The 24,030-nt window shown below is 44.0% G+C and overlaps 1 protein-coding gene across 2 annotated transcripts in view; it reads right to left on the bottom strand.

The window, feature by feature from the left end:
* The window catches only part of DGKQ (diacylglycerol kinase theta), a 103,308-nt gene extending 83,933 nt beyond the window's left edge, over positions 1-19,375 (bottom strand). The window contains exon 1 of one of the 2 annotated variants that reach the window (XR_010469014.1): positions 19,106-19,375. Coding sequence is in view for 1 of the 2 variants with exons in the window: in XM_065046266.1 (XP_064902338.1) it covers positions 19,106-19,310 (205 nt within the window). In the remaining variant the exon portion in view is untranslated. The remainder of the gene's footprint in view (positions 1-19,105) is intronic. The other variant, XM_065046266.1, reaches the window with a different exon arrangement.
* Positions 19,376-24,030: the final 4,655 nt, after the last annotated feature.

Raw genomic sequence — 24,030 nt, 5'->3', positions numbered from 1 at the left:
AAATTAGGTCCCACAACCTTCCGGTGAAAAAGTCCCACTAATTTCCAGTGAAAAGAGAACATTGCTTTTAAGTTACTCATTAAAATAGCATCTCCTCCATCAGCATGAATGGGCCTGTCTGCATAAACAGTCTGGTAACACCATGCTTTATATAATAATTTAAAAACATTGAGTTTTTTTCTTTTAAAAAAAGTTGTTTTCTCCAATCTATGACTACTTAGCCTGTGGACATTTCCTCAAAGCTATTGTCTACTAATTATAAATGGATCTCTTCAGTGAACACAGAGGCAATCCTACTGAGAAAAACAGCCTGCTTGCAGTACCCAGGACAACTTCAGAAGTGTGTGAAAAAGCCCCTAAAGGGCAAAGGCACTGTAGGATTAAGCCTGTATTTTGGCTTTTGTCATGTCAGGCGCATGCTATGGGAGGGCAGGAAGAGAGGAGGAAATAACCTACTTAGTTTTGACCAAAATAAAACTTTGTTTTGATAGAGTTAGACTGACTTGGCCTGAATTGGTGCTGATATGCCCTTTAAGTCCCACTGATTCATTGTTTGGAAAGTAGAGACTGTTATTGTTTTCTTGCATAACAGCTTTGAAGCTTTGATTTGCTCCCTGGCTTGGGTACATTTCTTGTTTGTTTTGCTCTGTCCATCAATAAGCAGTTGTCCTTCCTCTTTCTGTCTTTTAAATACACTGCAGCAGCTACGCCACCTGCACTGGGCATCCTTGCCACCGTGTGTATGGGTGTACTTTCACTAAACTAATCTGAGCAAGTCAATTCTTCCATGTTCCGCTCTTTTGTACAGTCTTCCTTCCCCAAGTGCTGATAATCAGCCTCTTCATAAACCAGTGCTGCTGCTTCATGGTTGCGAGCCCTGGCAGAACTGAGGTGGAAGCACCTTTATAAATGCTGGCAAACAAAACAGGAGTTTTGGAAGCCCGTCCAGGTCCTGGACTTAAGCGGTTTGGTTGGGGATCCACCAGAAGGCAGGGGGTCCTGCTGCGTTTCAGAGTAACCCTGGCGAAATGGCTGGACTAAACAAATGTTTGTATCCCCTTCTTCAACAAGAGGGGTAATAAGAGAACATCTGGTTTTCACATATTCTAGCAATGATTGTCAGTGGTCTTAAAAAAAGAGCTGTTTATTCACTTGCTGAACACTTTTTTTTTTTTTTTGGTGAGGGAAGGGGTGAGAATATCCCCTTGAAAGTCTAGGCAAGACTGGCCACTTTATGTGTTACTCATTGTTCTTTCTGTTCTGCTGTCAGTAAGTGCCCAGAATAAACCTCTTTTACCTGTTAAAATAACCAGCACCTTGCCTTGCTGCAGAAATAGCTGCACCTGCAGAAATAGCTGCAAAGAGAAAGGAAAATAAACAGTTCTTCATTGCTTTAGTACACAGGGCAAGACATGCTGGACATAAGTTGTAAAAAGGAAGGTTTGGTTTGGACATCAAGCACCAGGCTGCTAACTGTAAGGACTCTGGAGGACATGGAGTCAGCTGTGCTGAGAGGCTGTGGGTTGTCTCTTCTGGGTGGGTTTTCGCAGCAGGTTTGGCTGACGCTTGTCAGGAACACAGAAGGACAGACTAGCTGAGCTCTTATGGTCACTGGCTGCCCAGTTTTCTGTAAAGATTAATGTGTTACCTACATACTTTCATTACAGTTACTTCTGGGCCATACTAAGATTCATGTCCAAAGTAGTAAATATATTTGTATAAATTATTTTGACAGTCTATATATGTGGCACAGAAATAATACACTGTCTAAATTATAATGTGAACGTTTGACATCAGCTGAGCAGAGTTGTTACTACTCTATCTTTCTGCTTGGAATGAGTTTTGGTTGGCAGATGTGAGAAGGATGAAAAGCCCAATGCCTCCCCAATCACTTGGGCTCAGGAGAGTCCTCATCTCTTCCTTCCAGCCAGCGTCTTCTCAGGAGCAAATCATGCAAGACCTCTGAATTCCCAGAGTCATTTGTTTGGATAAATGTCACGACTTTTCTCTCAGCTGCTGAATTTACAGCATTCTCAGGCTTTGCATCTGGAGTAGGGAAACATTTTGTAATTCTAAGGAACATTCATGTTCTGAAGAATAGCTCTGAGACCATATTGGCATCAGCACTATTTAATATTGTCAATGACATAGTGGGATTGAGTGCACCCTCAGCAGCCTTGTGGATGACACCCAGCTGAGTGGTGCAGTTGACATGCCTGAGGGACAGGATGCCATCCAGAGGGACACGGACAAGCTCAGAAAGCGGGCCCATGAAAACCTCAGGAGGTTCAACGAGGCCAAGTGCAAGGTCCTGCACCTGGGTCAGGGTAACCCCTGGTAGCAATACAGGCTGGGGGATTGAGAGTAGCCATGCTGCTGGGTACTGGTTTCATAGAATCACAGAATGTCCTGAGTTGAAAGAGACACAACAAGGATCATCCAGTCAAATTCCTGTTGGACATGACAACCCCACAGTTCACAGCTGGTGTCTAAGGGCATTGTGCAGTCTCTTAAATACTGCATACTGAATACTTGAATTCTTCAGAGAAGAGTCAGCCCACTCACAACATAGAGTTGCACAGTGAGCCTGGAGGACATAGCTTTTGCCCTCTGACCACTGAATTTGCCTTTCCACTGCATGATTCTAGCATGGTAACACATTACTGTGAAGTTGCACTCACGCAGTAGCCACAGACCTTTGGGATGGCTGTGACTCTCCTCCCAGTGAGGAGGAACCAGTTAGGGGGCTAGCAGTCATACTCAGTGATGCTGAAGATGGAGATCCTGAAAAGAGATCACCTCTGAACCACAGAAATCTGTCTATCTGAGGGCAAACAATTAAGCACTCCAGTAGCATTTCTGTACAGGCCAGAGGATAAAGGTTGCTCATACAAACCAGATGCCAGCCCATGTAACAGTCGTGGCTTTTTGCCACGTCTTCCAGACTGCAGCCTTTATACAGATAGAAAGGGTCAAACCAGCTTGAAGCCTGACAAAAACTTCTGATCACTCACACTGTGCCTGCAATGAAAGGCTACAGCTCCTAACACCCCTGAAGGGAGAAGAGAGGTCTGCCAATGACACCCAACTCTACATTTCAGCAAGATGCCACAACAGTAAGAAGAAAATCAAGTACCAGATGCCACTACAGGCAAGACTCTTGAAGACCATTTAAAATCAAGTCTTTTCCTCTGGCTCTGCCTTAAGTTCAAGCCTCTTGCCTTCTGCTGCACATTGCCGTGCCATCAACTGAACCACAGATCAAAAACAGCAGCTAGAGCAGAGAGGTACAGGTCTGCAGCATCTGTGAAATGGGACAGCAGGGTCAGAGAGTGACAAGGAAGACCCAGCTGGACCACAGAACCACCTACTGCAGGAGATGCACACCAGTGTCATGAAAGCTAAAGACATGGTACTTAACTCCCTGCAGCTGTTGTCTGCAACCGCTTCTCCAGCTCGCTGACTTCAGGGGATCCTTTACAAAGAGAAACTTTGTCAATTGTTTATCAGCACTCTCCAGCTGACTCACAGCTACTGGTCAAAACAAAGAGCTATAACTTACAGTATTCACAACAGAATAACACAACAAAAACCACAAGGCAGTCTGACCCAGCCCTCAATTTTAGGGAAAATCCACCAAAACAACTTGACATTTACTGCAAGCATCCTTATAACTAAAACTTCATCACGCTTAGGGAACCAACATAATACTGCAGGTTTCCAGTCCCCATGTACGTGTCCTCCTGCATCACTACCACTGGTTGCCCCATATAGGACACATAACTTCACACATCACAATGTCAATGTCATAATTTAATAACTAGTTTCTGAAAATCCAGGTGGACAACACAGATGTCTCCTACAAAAATCAGTCCAGTTACCACTTATGCAATTTTTGACATATTTAAGCCAAATGGCTCCCCACTTATAAAAGAGAAATAAAAGCAGAAAATCTTTAGCTTTGAAAAAGAAGAATCTGAGTTACACTTAAACAAACAGGGCAGATCATAGCAGAATTTAATGCACAGTAGGACTTCATAAGCCATGTCGGCATTTTGGCAGAAAACTGTGAGGCTGACACATTAGCCTGGAATCCCTCACAGTACTCAAAGATTTGGAGACATTCTCAACACTACAGCATTCACAGCAGCACAATGTAATCCTGCTTCTATGGGCGTATCACCAGGACACACAAAGTACACTGCAAATGCATCCCGCACACCAAGAGCTTTGATGAGTTTGCTCAGTCCTCTAGGGGGGAAAAACCCAAGAATTCCCTCTAAAACACACATAAGCCTTTGAATGGAGCAAGGAAGTAGAGCCAGGCAGTATTTTATGTAAAATGAGTCTCCTCTGCTCAGTGATGTAAGCAGGAGGGTTGCAGGCCCTAGGAGGTGCGCCTCCTTCTACCTTGCCTCTTAAAAACCTAACAGAGAACAGAGAGACAGAATGAAAAAGCCTGAAGAGACTAGAATAAAAACAACTGCTAATCTTAGCCACAATCGGGCCCACCTACCTCCAAAGCGCAGTTGTGATTTTAAAATAAATGCTGAGTGCAATTAAAATGTAGGCCAAATTATTGATATATATAACCCCAAGATAAGTGTTTCTCTTTTAACTGGGGTAATCTCAGCATTATCTAGGGCATCTCAACACTTCCTATCACAAAAGAAAGAGTGAAGGGAAAAAAAAAACCACAACAAAAACACCCCAGTTGTCATGGCAACCTCTACCTCATTCCTATAGGGCTTCATTTCCAAGCTGCATCACAGACAGGCAAATATAGGATTTGAGTAAAAAAGAGCTGGAAAGAAAAGGGGGGGGGGGGGTGGGTAAAAAAGGTGAAAAAGCAAAGAAACAGGGTCCTGAGCTAGCTCAGCAAGTACATTCAGTATTTTCTTCAACGTGGTTGCTACGAGAATATTGACATAGTCAGTAAACTAAAGGCAAATGATTCATACAGTGGTGAATCAGAGGAAAATAAACCACTCGCAAGGCACTATTTCCAGAAAGGCTAGCAAACTGAGGGTGCTAGTTCTTAATTTTATTATGAATTTCAAGCATTTTAAAAAGATACCTGTTAAGAATGAGTGAGAATTTCAATCCTACCACTTAGGCTTTAGCTAGTTATGAGAATCAGGACTACAACTATCTTGAATTTTAGGAACAGTCTCTGTCACATAAGATTATGTATAATTCATAAAACATGAGCTTTTACATCTAGAGAACAGAAGCCTGTGGTGTCAAGTTATATACACCACTTATGAGTACACCAGAACTTCAAAGGTACAATAGCTCCATTAACAAAACAGTAAAATTCAAAATTTACTCCCAAGAAACTATACATTTTTCCTAAAGAGGGACCAAATGATCTCAAGGTTTTGTTTATTTTGGTTTGTTCTTGTTTAGTGTGTTTTATTTAACCAATCTGACTAGCAAGGCAAGTTCTTGTAGCACTTGCTCATAATATACTATGTAAGATAATCAGCTATTAACTGATACACATGAATTACCACTGCATGCCGAAAGGCTCTGAAGGCTTCCCATAAGACCATACTTTAAAAAAAAGTTACATTGAGCAAAAGTACTGAATAAGTGTAATCCATCTCCATTATCTTTCCAGACTTGGGAAAAGGAAGAGGAGGAGGATCTAATTTTTAAATAATCTACTTGCTGTTCCTGAAGAAAAAGTGCTTGAATGAAAAATACAATAGCTTCAAGAAATCTCAAAGCACTTGCCAGACAGGAGCTCCTCTGGGGCAAGAAGAAGTTAAGAGGAACAGAATAAAAGAGGTCAAAACCAGAATGGACACGATGATACTTGGCTGTTATAAAGGGTAGTTTTAACATTATGGTATTTTTACCTCCTACTTCAGTTTATTGCTGAGAAAGGATTCAACTGTGGAAGCGTGATAGTCTCAGGTGCTGTCGGGAACACATGGTACTGGTTAACTTCTCTTCTTCACAAGAGAAACGACAGGCAAATAAGTCAATAGCACAGAAACCAAAACAGAAATCTTTTCACTTATTTTTTTTTTAAGGTTATGCCTTTGCTTTCACACCTCCTAATTTGGGGTCACATGCTCGGTTTCTCACTCAGCATCTTCTGTTTGCAGAGTTAAGTCTCCTCAGCATCCAGACAGAGAGTTGGAGCATCAAATATAAATTGCAAGTGCCATTTTCCTCAAGTTTCAACCCCTTCTGGGATAAAGGGGTTGTCATTACTTATGGAAGAGCAGCCATGACCACCCGTGATAACTGTCCAGCAGCAAGCGCAGACACACTGCACACAGCTCACGTGTACACCTGCCAGCCACAACTGTGCCAGTGAGGTACCATGCCACCAGCACACCCAATGGCATTCATGGCCACACAAAATTTGTCCATCAACTGGAAGAAGTGTCTTGAGACTTTCAAACACTCTAAATACTTGTGAATATCCAAGAAATCTCAAATTTGCTTTTCCAATCCTCTGTATCACTACTATTTTGAGAAGAGGTTTAACACGAAAAAGCAGTTTTTCCGAGGTCATGCTACTGAGCCCATAACTTTCTTTCAGGTCCAAGGGCTTCTTTCTATAACACATACCTTCCAGGACTGGTAGTCCTCATGAGTTTCCCATGAAAATTTGTATGTGCAATGACTTACACTCATTCTGGCATCCTAACTAGATCCTGAAGAAAATCTTTCCTCGCACAAGAGGCATTTTGGTTCTGAAAGAGAGGATCCACAGTCTCAGACAGGTCTAGCCTTTTCAGTTTATGCTCAGATCCTTCCCTCATGCCCTCTTCATGCTCAGAGGAATCTTAGTAATTTCCTTGTATTCTTCTGCCTTCTTTTGCTCCCAACCACGCAATGATTTCAGCACTGACAAAGTATTTATGTCTGAAACACTAACAGAACTGGTTATGGAGCACTCCTACGCTTGCTGGTTAACAAGGTGTACCAGTTCTTATCTCCACACACTGTAGGGAAAGTACTGCAGAAAAAGGACAGACTCATTTCCTGAATTACATCATAACAAACCAAAACATTAAAATGTGACAGCTTCTGCTGAGGAGAAAGAAATGAAATGAGGAACAGATTTTTTTTTATTTTTTTTATTTTTTTTTTTTTTTTTGCTACATATTCTTGCATTAAAACTGGAAGTCCTGTTTCCTAGCCACTCCAATCTAATATTACACTGCAGAACAAGACACTGCTCCTATTTTAACACCGGAAATTCGAATCATTCAATTTCACCCAAGCACACCTATTTAGAAAGTATTTCGAATGTCTCCAGCAGTCTTCTGTACCTAAAACCTTCACGGACAGATTAAATTGTGGCCATACACCATAGTTTTTATTCTCACTTCTAGTAGCTTTAGATCTCAAACAATAATATGTTTACATGGCAAGTGGCACGGCACTTATATAATACAAGTGTTATTCGAAAAGAAGCCAAGCAGGTGAGCAATATCAGCATGTTACATTAATAATCCTAAATATACTTCCAAATAAATAACATATATTCAATTTAAAACAGAGAAAAAACTACAAACATACATAAAAATACAAATGCATGTGTCCTTCACATATATACATATATGTGAATATATATGTATGAATATAGAATCATAGAATAACTTTGGTTGCAAGAGATCCTTGAGGTTATTAAGTCCAGCTATAACTCAACTCTGGCACTAAATCCTGTCCCTAAGAACCTCATCTAAATGCCAGGGATGGTGACTCCACCACTTCCCTAGGCAGCCTGTTCCAATGCTTGATAGTACTTTCTGTGAACAAATTTTTCCTAATATCCAATCTGAAACTTCCCTCATGCAACTTGAGTCCATTTCCTCTCATTCCATAACTTGCTACTTGGGAGAAGAGACCAACACCCTCCATGCTACAACCTCCTTTCAGGTAGCTGTAGACAGCGATAAGGTCTCCCCTCAGCCTCCTTTTCTCCAGGCTAAACAGCCCCAGTTCCCTCAGCCGCTTCTCATCAGACTTGTGCTCCAGACCCCTCACCAGCTTCACTGAGGTGCTGGAGAGAGTTCAGAGAAGGGCAATGTCTTTCATGTTGAGGGGCCCAAAACTGAACACAGGATACAAGGTGGGGCCTCACCAGTGCTGAGTACAGTGGCACAATCACTTCTCTAGTCCTGCTGGCCACACTATTCCTGATACAAGCCAGGATGCTCTTGGCCTTTTGGCCACCTGGGCACATTGCTGGCTCATGCTCAGCCGGCTGTCAATCAACACCCCCAGGTCCTTTTCCTCCAGGCAGCTTTCCAGCCACTCTTCCCTGAGCCTGTAGCGCTGCCTGTGCCCCACGTGCAGGACCCGGCACTTGGCCTTGTTGGACCTCATACAATTGGCCTCAGCCCGATGATCCAGTCGGTCCAGATCCCTCTGTATGGCCTTCCTACCCTCCAGCAGATCAACACTCCCACCCAACATGGTGTCATCTGAAAACTTACTGAGGGTGCACTCAATCCCTTCATCCAGATCATTGACAAAGAGATTAAACAGAACTGACCCAAATACTGAACCCTGGGGAACACCACTTATGACTGGTTGCCAACTGGATTTGGCTCCATTCACCACCACTCTTTGAGCCTGGCCCTCCAGCCACTTCTTTATCCCTCGCAGAGTACACGAGGGCCATGAGCTGCCAGCTTCTCCAGGAGAGTGCTGTGGGAAATGGTGCCAAACACTTTACCGAAATACACAACATCCACAGCCTCTCCCTCATCCACTAAACCAACGGATCCACTAAGTAATATATATACACGCGTGCACACACCCACATTCTTCCAGAGCCAAGCAAATAAAAATATTTAAATAAAAAGAGGAAGTGAAATTAGGGGTTGACTGTACTCTGTTGAATAAGAAGCTTCCACAAAGGAGACAAAAGTAGGCAACAATAGGGTTTAAAAGGAAGAATACTGTGTTGGCACATTCAGAAAAAAAACAGCACACTTCCACTTAGTTCTTTATCACATTGTGATACACAAATGTTAGTTTTTGCTCTCTGCTTGGGAGTGTTTTCTGACAGCCTTCTCTCAAAACAGAAAGGTGCTATTAAACAAAAAGGGTAGGGAAAAAAATGAACAGGAGGTGATCAGCACATATTACTTTACCATTTAGAAAGGCTTATATGCTATACATACATCCTGTTCTTTCCCCACTGGAGCTGAGTCAAATTAAATAGATGAATAAGCAGAAGGAGTTAAAAACCTGTGTTCAGTCAGGAGTGTATGACCTGGTGGCAATTCCAGAGACATGGTGGGACAGCTCACATGACTGAAACGTGGTCATGGATGGCTATGTCCTCTTCAGGAAACACAGGACAGCCAGGCGTGGTGGTGGAGTTGCTCTTGACGTGAGAGAGCAGCTACTATGCATTGAGTACTGTCCGGGCACAGATGAGGAGCAAGTTGAGAGTGTATGGGTGAGAATTAAGGGGCAGGCTGGCAGGGGTGATACTGTTGTGGGTGTCTGTTACAGACCACCAGATCAGGCTGAGGAAGCTGATGAAACCTTCTACAGACAGCTGAGAGTGGCCTTACAGTCACAGGACCTGGTTGTCATGGGGAATTTTAACTTCCCTGATGTCTGCTGGAAGGACTACTCAGCCAACCAGCCATGGTCCAGGAGGTTCCTCCAGTGCCTCAACAATAACTTTCTGATGCAAATGGTGGAGGACCTGACCAGGAGAGGTGCACTGCTGGACCTCATCCTCACTAACAAGGAGGGTCTGGTTGAAGCAGTAAAGGTTGAGGGCTGCCTTGGTTCCAGCGACCATGAAATGGTGGAGTTCAGGATCTCGTCTGGCAGAAACCAAATAGCAAACAGAATTGCAACCCTGGACTTCAGCAGGGCAAACTCTGGCCTTTTCAAACAACTGCTGGGGGAAATCCCATGGGCAAGACTGCTTGAAGGTAAACGGGCCCAAGATAGTTGGTTAGTGTTCAGGGACTGCTTCTACAAAGCTCAAGATCAGAGCATCCTGACACGTAGGAAGTCGAGGAGGGGAGCCAGGAGACCTGCGTGGTTAAACAGGGAACTGCTGGGCAAACTCAAGTGGCAGAGAAGAGTTTATAGATCATGGAAGGAGGGGCTGGCCACTTGGGGAGAATATATGGCTGTTGTCAGAGGGTGTAGGGAGGCAACTAGGAAAGCTAAGGCCTCCTTAGAATTAAACCTGGCAAGAAATGTCAAGGACAACTGAAAGAGCTTTTTCAAATACATGGCAGATAAAACCAACACCAGAGGCAGTGTAGGCCCACTGATGAATGAGGTGGGTGCCCTGGTGACAGAAGATACAGAGAAGGCAGAGTTACTAAATGCCTTCTTTGTCTCTGTCTACTCTGCTGGAGGCAGTTCCGAGGAGCCCCGTACCCCTGAGGCGCCAGAGGAAGGCAGGACAATGGAGGAGCTGGCCTTGGTTGATGAGGACTGGGTTAGGGAGCAGTTAGGCAATCTGGACATCCATAAATCCATGGGTCCAGATGGGATGCACCCATGGGTGCTGAGGGAGCTGGCTGAGGTCATTGCTGGACCGCTCTCCATCATCTTTGCCAGGTCTTGGGAGACGGGAGAGGTGCCTGAGGCCTGGAGAAAAGCAAATGTCACCCCAGTCTTCAAAAATGGCAGGAAGGAGGACCTGGGTAACTATAGACCAGTCAGTCTCACCCCATCCCTGGAAAGGTGATGGAACAACTTATCCTTGGTGCCATCTCAAGGCATATCAAGGAGAAGAGGGTCATTATGAGCCACCAACATGACTTCACCAAGGGGAAGTAATGCTTGACCAACCTCATAGCCTTTTATGAAGACATAACCAGGTGGACAGATGATAGCAGAGTGGTGGATGTGGTCTGCCTTGACTTCAGTAAAGCATCTGACAGCGTCTCCCACAGCATTCTCATAGCTAAACTGAGGGAGTGCAGTCTGGATGACCAGGTAGTGAGGTGGACTGCGAACTGGCTGAAGGGAAGAAGCCAGAGGGTCGTGGTCAATGGGCAGAGTCCAGTTGGAGGCCTGTATCTAGTGGAGTGCCTCAAGGGTCAGTCCTGGGGCCCGTATTATTCAGTATATGCATCAATGACTTGGGTGAGGGAATAGAGCGCACTGCCAGCAGGTTTGCTGATGACACTAAGCTGGGAGGAGTGGCTGACACGCCAGAAGGCTGTGCTGCCATCCAGCGGGACCTGGACAGGCTGGAGAGTTGGGCGGGGAAAAATTTAATGAAATATAACAAGGGCAAGTGTAGAGTCTTGCATCTGGGCAGGAACAACCCCAGGTTCCAGTATAAGTTGGGGAATGACCTGTTGGAGAGCAGCGTAGGGGAAAGGGACCTGGGGGTCCTGGTGGACAACAGGATGACCATGAGCCAGCACTGTGCCCTTGTGGCCAGGAAGGCCAATGGCATCCTGGGGTGTATTAGAAGCGGGGTGGTTAGTAGATCGAGAGAGGTCCTCCTTCCCCTCTACTCCGCCCTGGTGAGACCACATCTGGAATATTGTGTCCAGTTCTGGGCCCCTCAGTTCAAGAAGGACAGGGAACTGCTGGAGAGAGTCCAGCACAGGGCAACAAAGATGATTAAGGGAGTGGAGCATCTCCCTTATGAGGAAAGGCTGCGGGAGCTGGGTCTCTCTAATTCGAAGGAGGCTAAGGTGTCACCTTAGTAATGTTTATAAATATGTAAAGGCTGAGTGTCATGAGGATGGAGCCAGGCTCCTCTCGGTGACAACCAATGAAAGGACAAGGGATAATGGGTTCAAAGTGGAACACAAGAGGTTCTACTTAAATTTGAGAAGAAACTTCTTCTCAGTGAGGGTAACAGAACACTGGAACAGGCTGCTCAGGGGGGTTGTGGAGTCTCCTCCTCTGGGGACATTCAAAACCCGCCTGGACACATTCTTGTGTAGCCTCATCTGTGTGTTCCTGCTCCAGCGGGGTGATTGGACGGGATGATCTTTTGAGGTCCCTTCCAATCCCTGACATCCTGTGATCCTGTGAACATAACTCAGTCACCTAATTTCAACAGGTACTGCAAAAACAATTCCACAAAGGGATTTTTCTGAGCCAGCTCAGGATGGTCTTAATTAGCACCAAGCAGCCTAGAAGGAAGACAGATGAGCTGATGAATACAGTGTTACAAACAACTCTGAAAGAAACCAGCAACACAACCAAAAAGCAAAGGTCATCCAGGGACAGCTTGATTAAAAAATAATTCAAAGTTGCCACGTGAGAAGAGAGCTCCAAAATCAACAAGAAAACCAGGTTACTACAGGATAGTAAGCAGAAAAGCAACATTACAGATGAATTATGAAGAGCATGCCATCAAAGAGGAGACATCAGACGAGCAACATGGACCCTGCCCAAAGAGAACCCACTGGAAACAACGCAGCAAAATTCCTTATCCCTGGACAAGAGGGGAGGGGGGAATCAACAGAAACATCCGTTACCAACTGCCAAGAGGTGAATGAAAAGTGAAAACCTTGCATGTAACCCACCATGGCGCTATAAGCAGGAAGCCCCACCTCAATATTATAACCTACACTTGGGTAATAAACACCCATTGTACATGACACATCCCTTGTTACAACGCAATTGCCCATGCAAAGTGACTGGCTAATCACTTTTTTTTTCTTTCACATGGAAAACCCTGGGATACTGTCTATCCCAGGTATTCAGGTATATCAGGTATTTTATTGAAATAAAAGCAAGATCACTACTAAAAAAAACTGGTGATGACTAAGACTGAAGGAGGACAGAGCAATCATCCACAGAGAGATGCATTTCTGAGTAAGATGTGCTATATACTCTCTTAATACAAACCTCCACATCTATAAAGACAGAATGCAGACCATCTCTAGAGAAAGAGGAGGTGTTACCAAAATGTACTTGTTCCCAAAAAGAAGTCAAACCTGAACCAAGGGGAAATACACAGCTACTGTACGCAAACATCACAGAAAATACGAACAGGCAAGTGCAGTTTTAAAGAAAACATTGTTAAATGTCTCAGTACAGTGCTTAGAAAGGATTTTATGGTGAAAGCCTTAGAGTTCAATGTCCTTTGTTTCTCAGAAAGAAATAACCAGTCAGGCATTTATCTCCTACACAACCATGACAAAGCATAAAAGGCTTTTCAGACCCTTAGCACAGCACTGCAAGAACTAGATCCACAGGAAACTTACCAGAGGAAGACAGAAAAATTTCACTGTGAGATGGGAAGAATCAGAGGGTATTAGACTAGAAGATGGCTGGGTAACATGTGACTATACCAAGTCTAAGCAATATGAGATGAAAGATCATCTAGAAAGGAAACCTGCAGAAAGCCAGCTGCAGCCACTCCAGGCCATGATGGATTGATGCACACCTTCTTTATTGCTTTTGTCATTTACCACTGAGTCAGGCTGAGGTGGTAACACAGATGAGATACGAAAGTGCTGTGCAAAGCCTGGTATTGGATTACTGGCTTTAGTACTTTCTCTAGTAAGTTATTTCCTACATAATTGAGTTTCTGGACTGAAATCTGGGATAACACTATCAGCACAAAATATAGCTTCCAGCTACAAAAGCTGTGTGCATCCTTGCAACGGTCCCTGTCCTTTCCTCTGCATCACTGATGGTGACAATGATATTATCCTCTGAAGCACTGTCAGAAGGAGACAAGGAAAAGCATAAATTCTCCAGTACAAAATGAATTATCCTCCAAATCCAGACCAGTTAGTAGGGTGCATCTTTCAGTGTGTCAGTCAAACCTCCAAACATTTCTCCCAGCATGCTTCAGCTTGACCAGAACTGAATTAAGTTTCTGTGACAGGTTTTCTTCTGGGGAGTGGGGCTTTATTTGTTCCTGGGTTGTCGTTTTTTTCTTTCTTTTTTTATTTTCTGACAGTCTTTGTGTTTGTTACCAAGATGGATTCAGAGTCACATAGCTCAATCTAAGTTTTAACTCTAAGTGACACCCACTCAACAACACCTCAACCACAAACGCACATTGCATCTCAACATCAAACATTTTATTGTTGCACGGAAAGGCCTCGCCTCTGACAAGGAAGCCACTAACGAATAAAGTGAGCAAGTCTTGAAAACACAAACCGATCATGGGATACAAGCAAGATTTCGCTGCGGTTTTACCTTTTTGCAGCTTTTGTTTTTTAGTTCAAAATGCAGCAAAAGCAAGCCAAGCTCATCAGAAGAAGGAAGAGTTTGTTTTATTTCTGAATGGCAAGCATGAAGACTTTCTGAGGAATCTGATACACCATGATCTTCCCTCAACACCGAGCTGAAGGGAACCAGCAGGGTCAAGGAAGTTCCAGCTGCCTGTGCCAACAACCAAACTCACCAGAGAGGATGAGAATTCAAGGGGATTGTTCCTCATTGCTTTATTCCCTGATACCATTTCCAAATCCCTGCAAAATCCCTGTATGTCAAACTCCCAGCTTTAAACTAAAACACACCTTCCCTATCTCACTCCAGTTACTTAGAAGAGTCTAAACGGAGTGGACCCCATTCAAAACATGTCCAGAATGTGCATTCCCATCAGAGATGCTGTCTGAACATCTCCAGGTTCTCCTGTACCACCGAGGCACAACACAGCTTGTCCATGTCTGGGCAAGACAGGCCTGTATGAATCACAGCAGCTTCATGGCTGTCTTCTTTAAATTGGAGATTTATGGCATAAACAGAACTCCAGTTCACCATGTACATTTTATTCTGGAAAAGCTGCAGTGTTGTCAACCAATATCTAAACCAAATTAGGACAGACAAGGGTTTCTGTGTCTTGGAATAAGTTTGGAGGTTCTCCTTAGAATACAAAGCCTTAAAAAAACCCCAAAAACCCAAACCAAAACGAAACAAAAAACAAACAAACACAACACCACCGCCCCCCCCCCCGCCCCCCAGAAAACCCTACAGAAACCACAGAACACAAAACTACCACACCAGAAAAGAAGGATATTTCCCAAAGTATTATTTGACTTAGTGCCCTCATGTCAAAACAAGTACCCTACCTCTTCAAATGACATTTCCCTAGTAGAAACAGACACAGAACATGTCAAAAAAGTCCCCTGACAGTAGCTTCTAATAAGTGCTATAATTAAAGATATAAACACAGATAGATAAATAGATAGATATAAACCACCTAAAAATAACTAAACAATTGTGTCAAAATTGCTAATCTACTTGCTTAATACTTAAATCCCCCACATTTTACCTTTGGCTAAAATAAACCAAATCAAGTTCACATTAGAAAGACTTACAGCACTGAAAATCTTTATAGGCCCCAAAATGTACAGATTCACAATTCTTCCTACATTTTTTATAAAATACTTTTAACAAAAAAAAAAAAAAAAAAAAAGGCATTGTGAAAATAAGTGAAAAGATACATCGAATTAAAATATCTGATAGTTATTTTTTAGTGTACGAAATTGGTTCCTCTGTGCACTACCAATAAGAACTCAACTCTACTTCTTATACGGACTTCATATATTTAGTATTTCTCATTTTTAAAGTGCACACACACATGCACAGAAATCCAGACACACTGACTATTCCTTGACAAGCCTCAGGAAATTTAAACCCACTCAAAACTAAAATGACCAGGCTTTGGAAAGCAAGAGCAATATAAGAGAGTCATTGTTCATGTTACAATCTAAACATCACTTATGCTTTCACACACACACACTTATCAAAGGAAGTGACAGCTACAAAGAGTAAAGTGTTAAGAAAAATAAAGACTCATTTACAAAGGGTTTACGGAAAACAAATCTGTGGGGCGGGGATGGGAGGGAGAAACAAAAAATAAACCACAGCTGCAAGTCTGACTGACTGAGACTACGTGCACAAAAGTTCCATACGGTGGCATCTTCAGACCCAACTAACCCACACAGAAAGACTAATAGCTTCCCTGAAAAACTGCACTCACAAAAATACCTTGCAAATCTAGCAAAAGAGCTGCAATTCTCCCCAGGAGAACCCCATCCTGGACAAAGCACCAGCAACAGCAGTAGTAGTCCTGAACTGGAGAGGGAAGCAGTGTCTGACTTCCAGAGGGATTAGATCCAGGACACTTTGTGCCTTGTACAGAGAGCATCAGAGCATCTCTTCTGTGCATTTTTCAGAGTTTATGTGAAGAAAATGGAAGGACCACTCATCTTGGCCTGCACTGCCAGAAATGTGAAGTAATTCATTATACTTTCTTATGGTTTTGCTACACAGCCATGTAAGCCAGGTGGGCATGTGTCCGCCTGCTGAGTATTTGATAAGTTTACTGTAAAACTCCACAGACCTGATCACAAGGCACCATTACCCCAAGGTCAAAAGCGCAATCACAATTAAAACTCAAATCCAGGTCATTTAGGCTACTCAAATAACGATAGGCAGAAGGTTGGTTTTTTTCCTTTCCTCCTTTCATGAATTGATGGAGTCTTGTCATTGGCGTGCTCAGTTCCCTGTAAAGTTTGGAAACTTTCTGTTCTGATCAAGATCAGCTTCAGGGAACATCAACACAAACAGCATGAGGAGACTGAACACGTTGAACCCACAGATTTGGAACAAAAATCACTGCAAATTCACCTAGAAAAGGGACACTCAATGGCTTGACTTTGAAGCCTGTAGGTGATTTATCAAAGTCCCAACAAAGACAACAGCAAGTCAGCTGTAATTACACATGCAATCCTAGTCTCTCTGGGGAGAAGACAAAGGATTTGCTACCAAGTTCTTCCTGTCTGCTGCAAACACTTCCTGCACTAAAAGCTGGGTGGTTTTGCTTTGGGTTTTTTTTTAAATTTTTAACCAGCTTGGCACTCCTAGAGATCATTCTTTAATTACTTTCTAAAGAACAATGATCAAACTCCATTAGTTAAAGCACATGTGACAAGCAGGTAGGTATTAAATGGAATTTACTTAAAAGTTTATTCAAGAAATCATATCAGCATTTATTACATTAAGTAACTCGGAAAGAATGAGCTGCCAAGCTATGCAACAAGGTACAAGGGTGTATGCATGGCTATCAAAAGCAGCCACCATCAGCAAATGACCTGTCAGGTATTTCTGAAATTTGTTGTTTAGCAGTAAGTTGTTGGAAAAGACAAACACAATGCTGAATATAGCTGGTTGAAAACAGAAGAAGGAATAAAAAAAAAAAAGTCAGTTCTTCACCCAAAGGAAGCACTGAGGTGCCAGGTTCCATTACAGGATTTTCCCCCCACTCTGAGCAGGTTATGTTACCCCTAATAAAGAGCATTTCTCTCTGTCTCATTACCCCTCACTCACACTACTTGTTTGGGATGGAGGTTTCAGATGTAGGCTTAAAAGAGGTACCCTAACAGGACAGCTTGCAAGTGGCTCATTAGCACACACAGTCATTAGACAGTTGTGCTAACAATCCTTATCCAAAACTCAGCCTAAAAAGCCAAAGGGGAAAAACAATTCCAGACCACAAAATGTCAGCCCAGTTTTCAAGCTAGGAAAAGACCCTAAATTCAAGTTACAGCTACGCACTATGTTTATGTACATAGTATTTGAATGGGAAAAAAAAAAAAAGTCAGACATCCTGGCCTCTCACATTTTCTTATCTGTTAACATATCAAAGCCACTCAGCTCTTCAAGTAACAAAACTCGCACCTGAATGCCCACTTCCGTGACTTTTAAGGCGGTGATATAATAGAAGACTATAAAAGACTAGCTTTGCGCATTTTCACAACTTACGGAATTTTGACTCGAGTTTGGGTTTTTTTGCTGTAGGCAGTGACTTTCTGCTATGCAGACAGAACGACAGACACATCACTCAACAAAGTTTTAAGGAAATATAAAATCATTCTTTCAGGCCTTTTTTTGAACCATACAGGAACATTACTTTAACCCAACTTAATCACACACCCTCTTCACTCATGGCGATGACAAAAGGCAGGAGCCACTCGAAGCACTGCAGGGTACTTGCTCCGCACCCACAGCCTTGTCTGATACCATCCGAACAATGAGGTTCTTGACCAGCCCAGCTCCTCCAGATGTGACTTGGAGATGCAACCCAAGCCAGGTGGGCTGCACATGCTCAAGAAGGCATTAAGGTGCTGTTTGGAGTTTCTGGGGGAGCTTTTTTTGAAATGGCACATGGACAACTGCTCTTTTCCCTACGACTTCATTTGGTTTCACTGCATCAGAACAAGCCATAATTTTGTCACCTCCAAGAACCTCCACTGCCACAGGGTCAGCAAGGCGACCCTGCAATCCCTTGTCCCCTCCCTGGCGCATCAGCCCAGGTTTAAAGGTTCAAACTCCATGCAGGTTGTGGGCTCCCCTGCTGCACTGGGCATTTTGGCAAATCATGGCCCCCACAGGATGTCTCCACTGCAGGAGACTGACCGGCTGGGGTGGCCAGTGCTCACAGAGATCCCTCCCGGGATGGGCAGCGATGGACCACAGCAAACAACTGTGTCAGGAGCAGGCAGTGCCACACCTCCAATTTTTTACTATTATTGTTAGAAATGTTATTATTACTACCAGAATTATTATTCTTATTGCAATTTACTATCATTCATTATTAGAATTATTATAGTTAGAATTAAAATTACGGTTAGAATTTATTAGAATTTGTTATTAATGATAGAATATTTAGTAACACTGTTGTTATAATTTGTTATTGGTATTTGTTACTAATAGAATTTTTAGTATTGTACTTTTACAATTTTATTTTTAGAATGTATTATTATTACTAGAATTTTTATTTTACTATTGTTAGATTTTTTTTTTAGTAGAATGTAGGTGTTTAAAAGACATACAGATGAGGTTCTCAGGGACATGGTTTAGTGCTAGTTCGGTTACGGTTGGACTCGATGATCTTGAGAGTCTCTTCCAACCAAAGTGATTCTATAATTCTATTATGGTTTCTACTATCAGGATTTTTATTATTGGAATTTAGTTATTTTTATTCGTATAATTTTTCGCCGTTTTTCCCCGCCCGCCCCATCCCGCCCAGGACGCGGCGGCCGTTCCCAGCAGGTCCCGCACGACCCGCACCCGCCCCAGCCCGCTCGGCGCCCGGCCCGGCCCCTCTCCCCGGCCGGCTGCCCCCTCCCTCCGTCCCTGCCCGCCGCCCCCTTACCCTCGCACTGGTAGCCGGCCAGCCCCCAGATGAAGTCGGTGCAGTAGTGGCAGAAGGTGGGCTTGGTGAGGGTCACCCTGCGGAAGCTGTGGCCCGGCGGGCTGCTCCCCCCGGCCGCCGCCGCCCCCGCGGAGCGGCCCCGCCCGCCCAGCACCGGGCTGGAGGCCGGGCTGCCGCCACGCAGCGAGCGCGCCCCGTCCGCCATGCCCGCTCCCCGCGGCGCAGCACCGGCCGCCGCTCTCCCTCGCTTCCGCCCCAGGCGGTGGCGGCGGCGGCGCGGGGCGGGCGGGGGCGGGGCCGCCCGGTCAGCGCCTCTCAGGGCGGCGCCGCGCTGCCCCCTGCCGGCCGAGGGGCCGCCCCGCCGCCTGCCCAGAGCAGCGCGCCCGCCGCGGGCCGCCGGCCCCTGCCCCGCTCTGGGCGGCCCTGGCGGGGTCTCGGGTTGTGCCAGCCAGGCGCACGGCGGCTCAGGCGGGCGCTGGAGGCGCAGGTGGAAGGGTGCTGGTGAACATCATCGAGGTGAACCCGCACCCGAGGGACGGGCGTGCTTCAGCGCCCCACCGCTGCATTGCAACCGTGATAAAGCCGCCAAGAAGAAACGCGGAGGCAGGGAGGAAAGACTGAGCTGTGAGAAGGTCTCATCAGACGCAGGCAGTGGGTTCTGTTTGCAGCTTAAAGCTGTGAAACCTGAAAAGGCTTCTGCTTTCTTACTGTGACATCGAAGTGGATGGTTTCACTACCCTAGCCTCACGCGACTTTGGAGTGCACAAAGCTCCATCTCAAGAAGTTTTCAGGTGATGCTCTGGGAGAAAAAGATGGTTCACCATAGATTTTGCCTTATGTTCTCAACATCTCTGTCTTTATGGGAAAGGATTTAGGGTTCTGCCTAGCAATTTCTCTCCTTTATAACACATATTTTTTGTCCTTTATGTTCACTTCACCTTCTTATGACTAGTTTTGAAAACATTTAGACACTGGGATGTATCCATGTTGCTAGTCTCCCCTTCTGCATCTGAAATGCCTGTTTCTTCAACCGTTATTGCATTAGGCAGTGTGGTGGCTGGAGTAGAGAAAGGAGGCTGTGTCTCGGGATTTTCTACATAGAGATGTATACTGTCCACATCTCCACTTGCGTGATTTGGTACTTCATATTAAATAAGAATCTGCACCTGAGGTGTTTGAAACAATGTCCAGGTACCTTCATTAAACCATGAGAGACAATAAAAGCGTAGTCTAGACTTTCACCTTTGACTCTGATTTGTTTGTATTTTGGTGAAGGGTTTAATAAATCACCCTGTTGTCCTGCAGACCAACACTGAAGTCCTTCTAAAATGTCTTAGCATCTTCTAGTTTCTACCAGTCTTACTTGACATCTCCCTTCCATGCTGTTAATATGACCACATTTATTATCACGAGCAAGAAGGATTCAACTAGTTCAAAGAGAAACAATAAAAATCACTCAGATACTACAGAAAGCACAGCATGTCTTTTTATGGTTGGAGAAAGAGTAAGCAGGTAGATACAAAAGCTTTGAAATATTTCTAATTGCTCCTGCCAACATGATTTAGAACACATACCTAAGATGCTAGAGAGCTTTACAGAGTCCCAGATACACAAGAGAGTGGGGAAGAGGGAAGCAGTGTGAAACTCTCCCTTGAAGATGTGTGCCTGCTGAATACAGTGAATGAGCCAAAGCCCTTGATGACAAGTCCCGTCCTCCACAAACTCAGCCTTGCTTTGGTCTTTGTGAAGATCATAGGCAAGACCTCTTGGAACACATTTCTGGGCACATGGAGAAGATGATTATGATTATGAACAGCCAATATGGATTTTACAAGGGTCAGTGATGCCTGACCAACCTTTATTGCCTTCCATGGCAAAATGGGTAGATCTGTATAGGAGGGCAGACCAATGGAACTTGACTTCATCAAGGTTAATGACATGGTCTTCCTCTTGTATCCAAACTGGACTATTATGGTCCAGATTGGGTGGACAACTAGATGGGTAAAAAACTGGCTGGATAGTTGGGCTTAGCAGGTAGCAGTTAATGGGTCAAACTTGAACTCTGCCTGGAGGCCAGTAATGGGAGGAGAACCTCAGGGATCTCTCCTGGGACCTGTTGCATTTAGCACTTTCATCAACAACATGGAGAAGGTGATGGAGAGCAGTGCCATCAGGTTAGCACATGACACCAAGCTGGGGGGGAACAGTCATTACAGTGCCACCCAGAGGGACCTAGACTGGCAGAAGAAATGAGCAGACAGGCAGGGTGGCAGCACTGTGGAAAAGGCCCTGGGTGTCTTGGTTGACAAGGAGCTAATGGGAGCCAGCTGTGCACCCAGGCAACAACTGGGGCCAACAGCATCCTGGGCTGTACAGGACCACAGGCAGTAGACTGAGAGAGTGGATTATCCCTGTCTCCTCAGCACTCATTAGAGTATTGCATCCAGTTGTGGCTTCCAATACTCAATACACATTGACAAACTGAAGCAAGTGTAGTGAAGGGCCACCAGGATGGTCAAGGTCTGGAGCACTTATGCTCCAAGGAGAGGCTGAGGGATGGTGAAGAAGCCTGAAGAAGAGGTACCTTCAGGGGGACCTCATAGCATCCCCCCAGTACTGACACAGAGGTTTTCAAGAAGGTGCAGCAAGTTGTTCTTGCTGGCTGGACAAGAGAAAAAGGGCAGAACTTCAAACAAGGTGTTCAGGCTTGATATTGGGAGAAATTTTTTCACTCTTAAGGCAGACAAGCAGAGGAGCAGGTTACCTGAAGAGCTTATGCCATCTCCATCCTTATAAGTTTTAAAGGTGTGACTGGATAAGCCATGGCCAACCTGATCTGACCCTCATGGGAGACATGGCTTTGAGAAGGAAAATTAGACTGGGTGACCTCCTGAGGTCACTTCCAACCTGAATTATCCCACAATCCTATGATTTAAGATATTACACTCAGTCATTTCAAATGTGAATGGACCTTAACCCGCGAACACACACACACACATACAAATATCTTCGAGATCTGGCTATGCTGTCAGCTGGTATGAGCTGACATAGTGCCTTGAGTTTTACCTCTGTCTGCACCATCTGAGAGTGCAGACATTCAAGACAACACCTGAATTCAGAGAGATTGCAGGTGCATTTAAATTCCTGTTGAACAGAGAGAAAGGGAAACAGAGACCAACAGAAGCAGCCTGTTTGCCATGCTGTCTGCTTGCCTCAGCTCCAACATAGTCTATCACAGTGCTTTCAAACAAGCTGAGTTTGACTATATAATGACAAAAGTTGCAATTACATTAGAATTGCTGGTGTATTTTTAGATGGAGTTCAGTTTGCTTGCTAGATTTGTTGTTTGTGACATTCCTTCTTGTCCAGGAGAGGAAGCCCCTTCCCTATCTGCTTAGCCCATGTCATACTCTCACCTAGCTATAGAGACTTTTTCTCTTGCTTTTATTCAATAACTTTTATACCTACAAAGCATCTTCCCTCACCTGTTCCGTTGGCCTGTCCTGCCTTTCTTTTCAACATAGACTGTCCTCTTGAACTGCCTTTCTTTTGTATGGATCTAACAGTCTTTCCCCTCTAATGAAACAGAGACCCAAGAGCTGGAAAGCTGAAGCTCATGTGAACAAATCTTTCCTATGATTGGCGAAATATACTGAACTGCCTTATAAGTGTACCAGAATTTGGCCCTGTTTCAAAGCCTGAGGAAGCAATCAATACATCCTTTTACAGAAATGTGAAAAAGCATTCAATTAACAAGTAATTCAGATACATTACTGTATTATCTGCCAGTGCAGGGTAGTCACAGGGTTTCCTTACTAGAAGTTACATGTGGAATGGTAGTTTTTATTGTTAAGGTGTAAATGAACATGTGAGATTTTGACTATTTTGTAGTATATGACTCCCCAGATACATATTTATATGCTGTAACACATAGACATGTGTGACCTATACTTCTTGTCTTTACCTTCCCTTCTTTATCTCTGAACAACCAGTCTAACCAGTCAAAACAACCTAAACCATCTGGTGATTGTCTTCAGCCAAGTCTGCCGCCACCCCTGCTTCCAGCAGCCATGGAGTGTGGCAGCAGCTGAAGATGAGCCACCTTTTGTATCTCACGTGTATAGCAAGGATGTGGTCCCAGACAGCGGAAAAGAGCAGGGTAAAGAATTAATACCAGAGCTGTCACATTCATATATGTGATAGATCACTAGCAGGATTTGATATCAGTTCCTGACTCAGACATGGTCATCTTAACTACAAGGTTTCTACTGACTGTATATCTGCCCCCGGGATACTCAACAAAAACCAGAAAAAAAAAAAAAAAGATAGCTGGAAGCAATTCCAGCTTTTGGAAGCAAATTTCAGCTATTTTATTTTATTTTATTTTATTTTATTTTATTTTATTTTATTTTATTTTATTTTATTTTATTTTTTCCCTTTTATCTTTTTTTGGTGTTTTGTGGGCTTTTTTGCTATCAAGGTGTTCTTTATAAGGAGGGCGTATACTGATCTCTAGGCAAAAAACAAGAATAGATAAGTCTTTTTGAAGAAGAAACAGCAGTTTCTGTGGGCCAAAGAGGATGGAGTTACATGCAACTAGCATAACTGTCTGCATTGTCACAATAGCAGGAAGCTGTGCAGCTAAAAGGAATATAAGAATGAAAGCAGCTAGCTGTTTCGGAAGTGTCAAACCAGAAAAACAGACAGACTAAAGAAACAGTTTGAGGTGGCTGGATTACAGCAAAGCATGCAAAAGAGTCACTAATGGTCAGAGTCACAATCGTAGTCACAGCCCTAGTGATGTTAAGCTGGAACAGATTTATGTCAAGTCAGGCAATGTTTGCCTCTGACAGCTCTGCTGGGACAGAATTATCGTGCATTTTAAGCAGTAGTCTGCCCATGGATAGCAGCATAACTGTGTGTCG

This window comes from Columba livia, chromosome Z, assembly GCF_036013475.1.
Source record: "Columba livia isolate bColLiv1 breed racing homer chromosome Z, bColLiv1.pat.W.v2, whole genome shotgun sequence".
Lineage (NCBI taxonomy): Eukaryota > Metazoa > Chordata > Aves > Columbiformes > Columbidae > Columba > Columba livia.
This window is presented reverse-complemented; position numbering and strand designations above follow the sequence as displayed.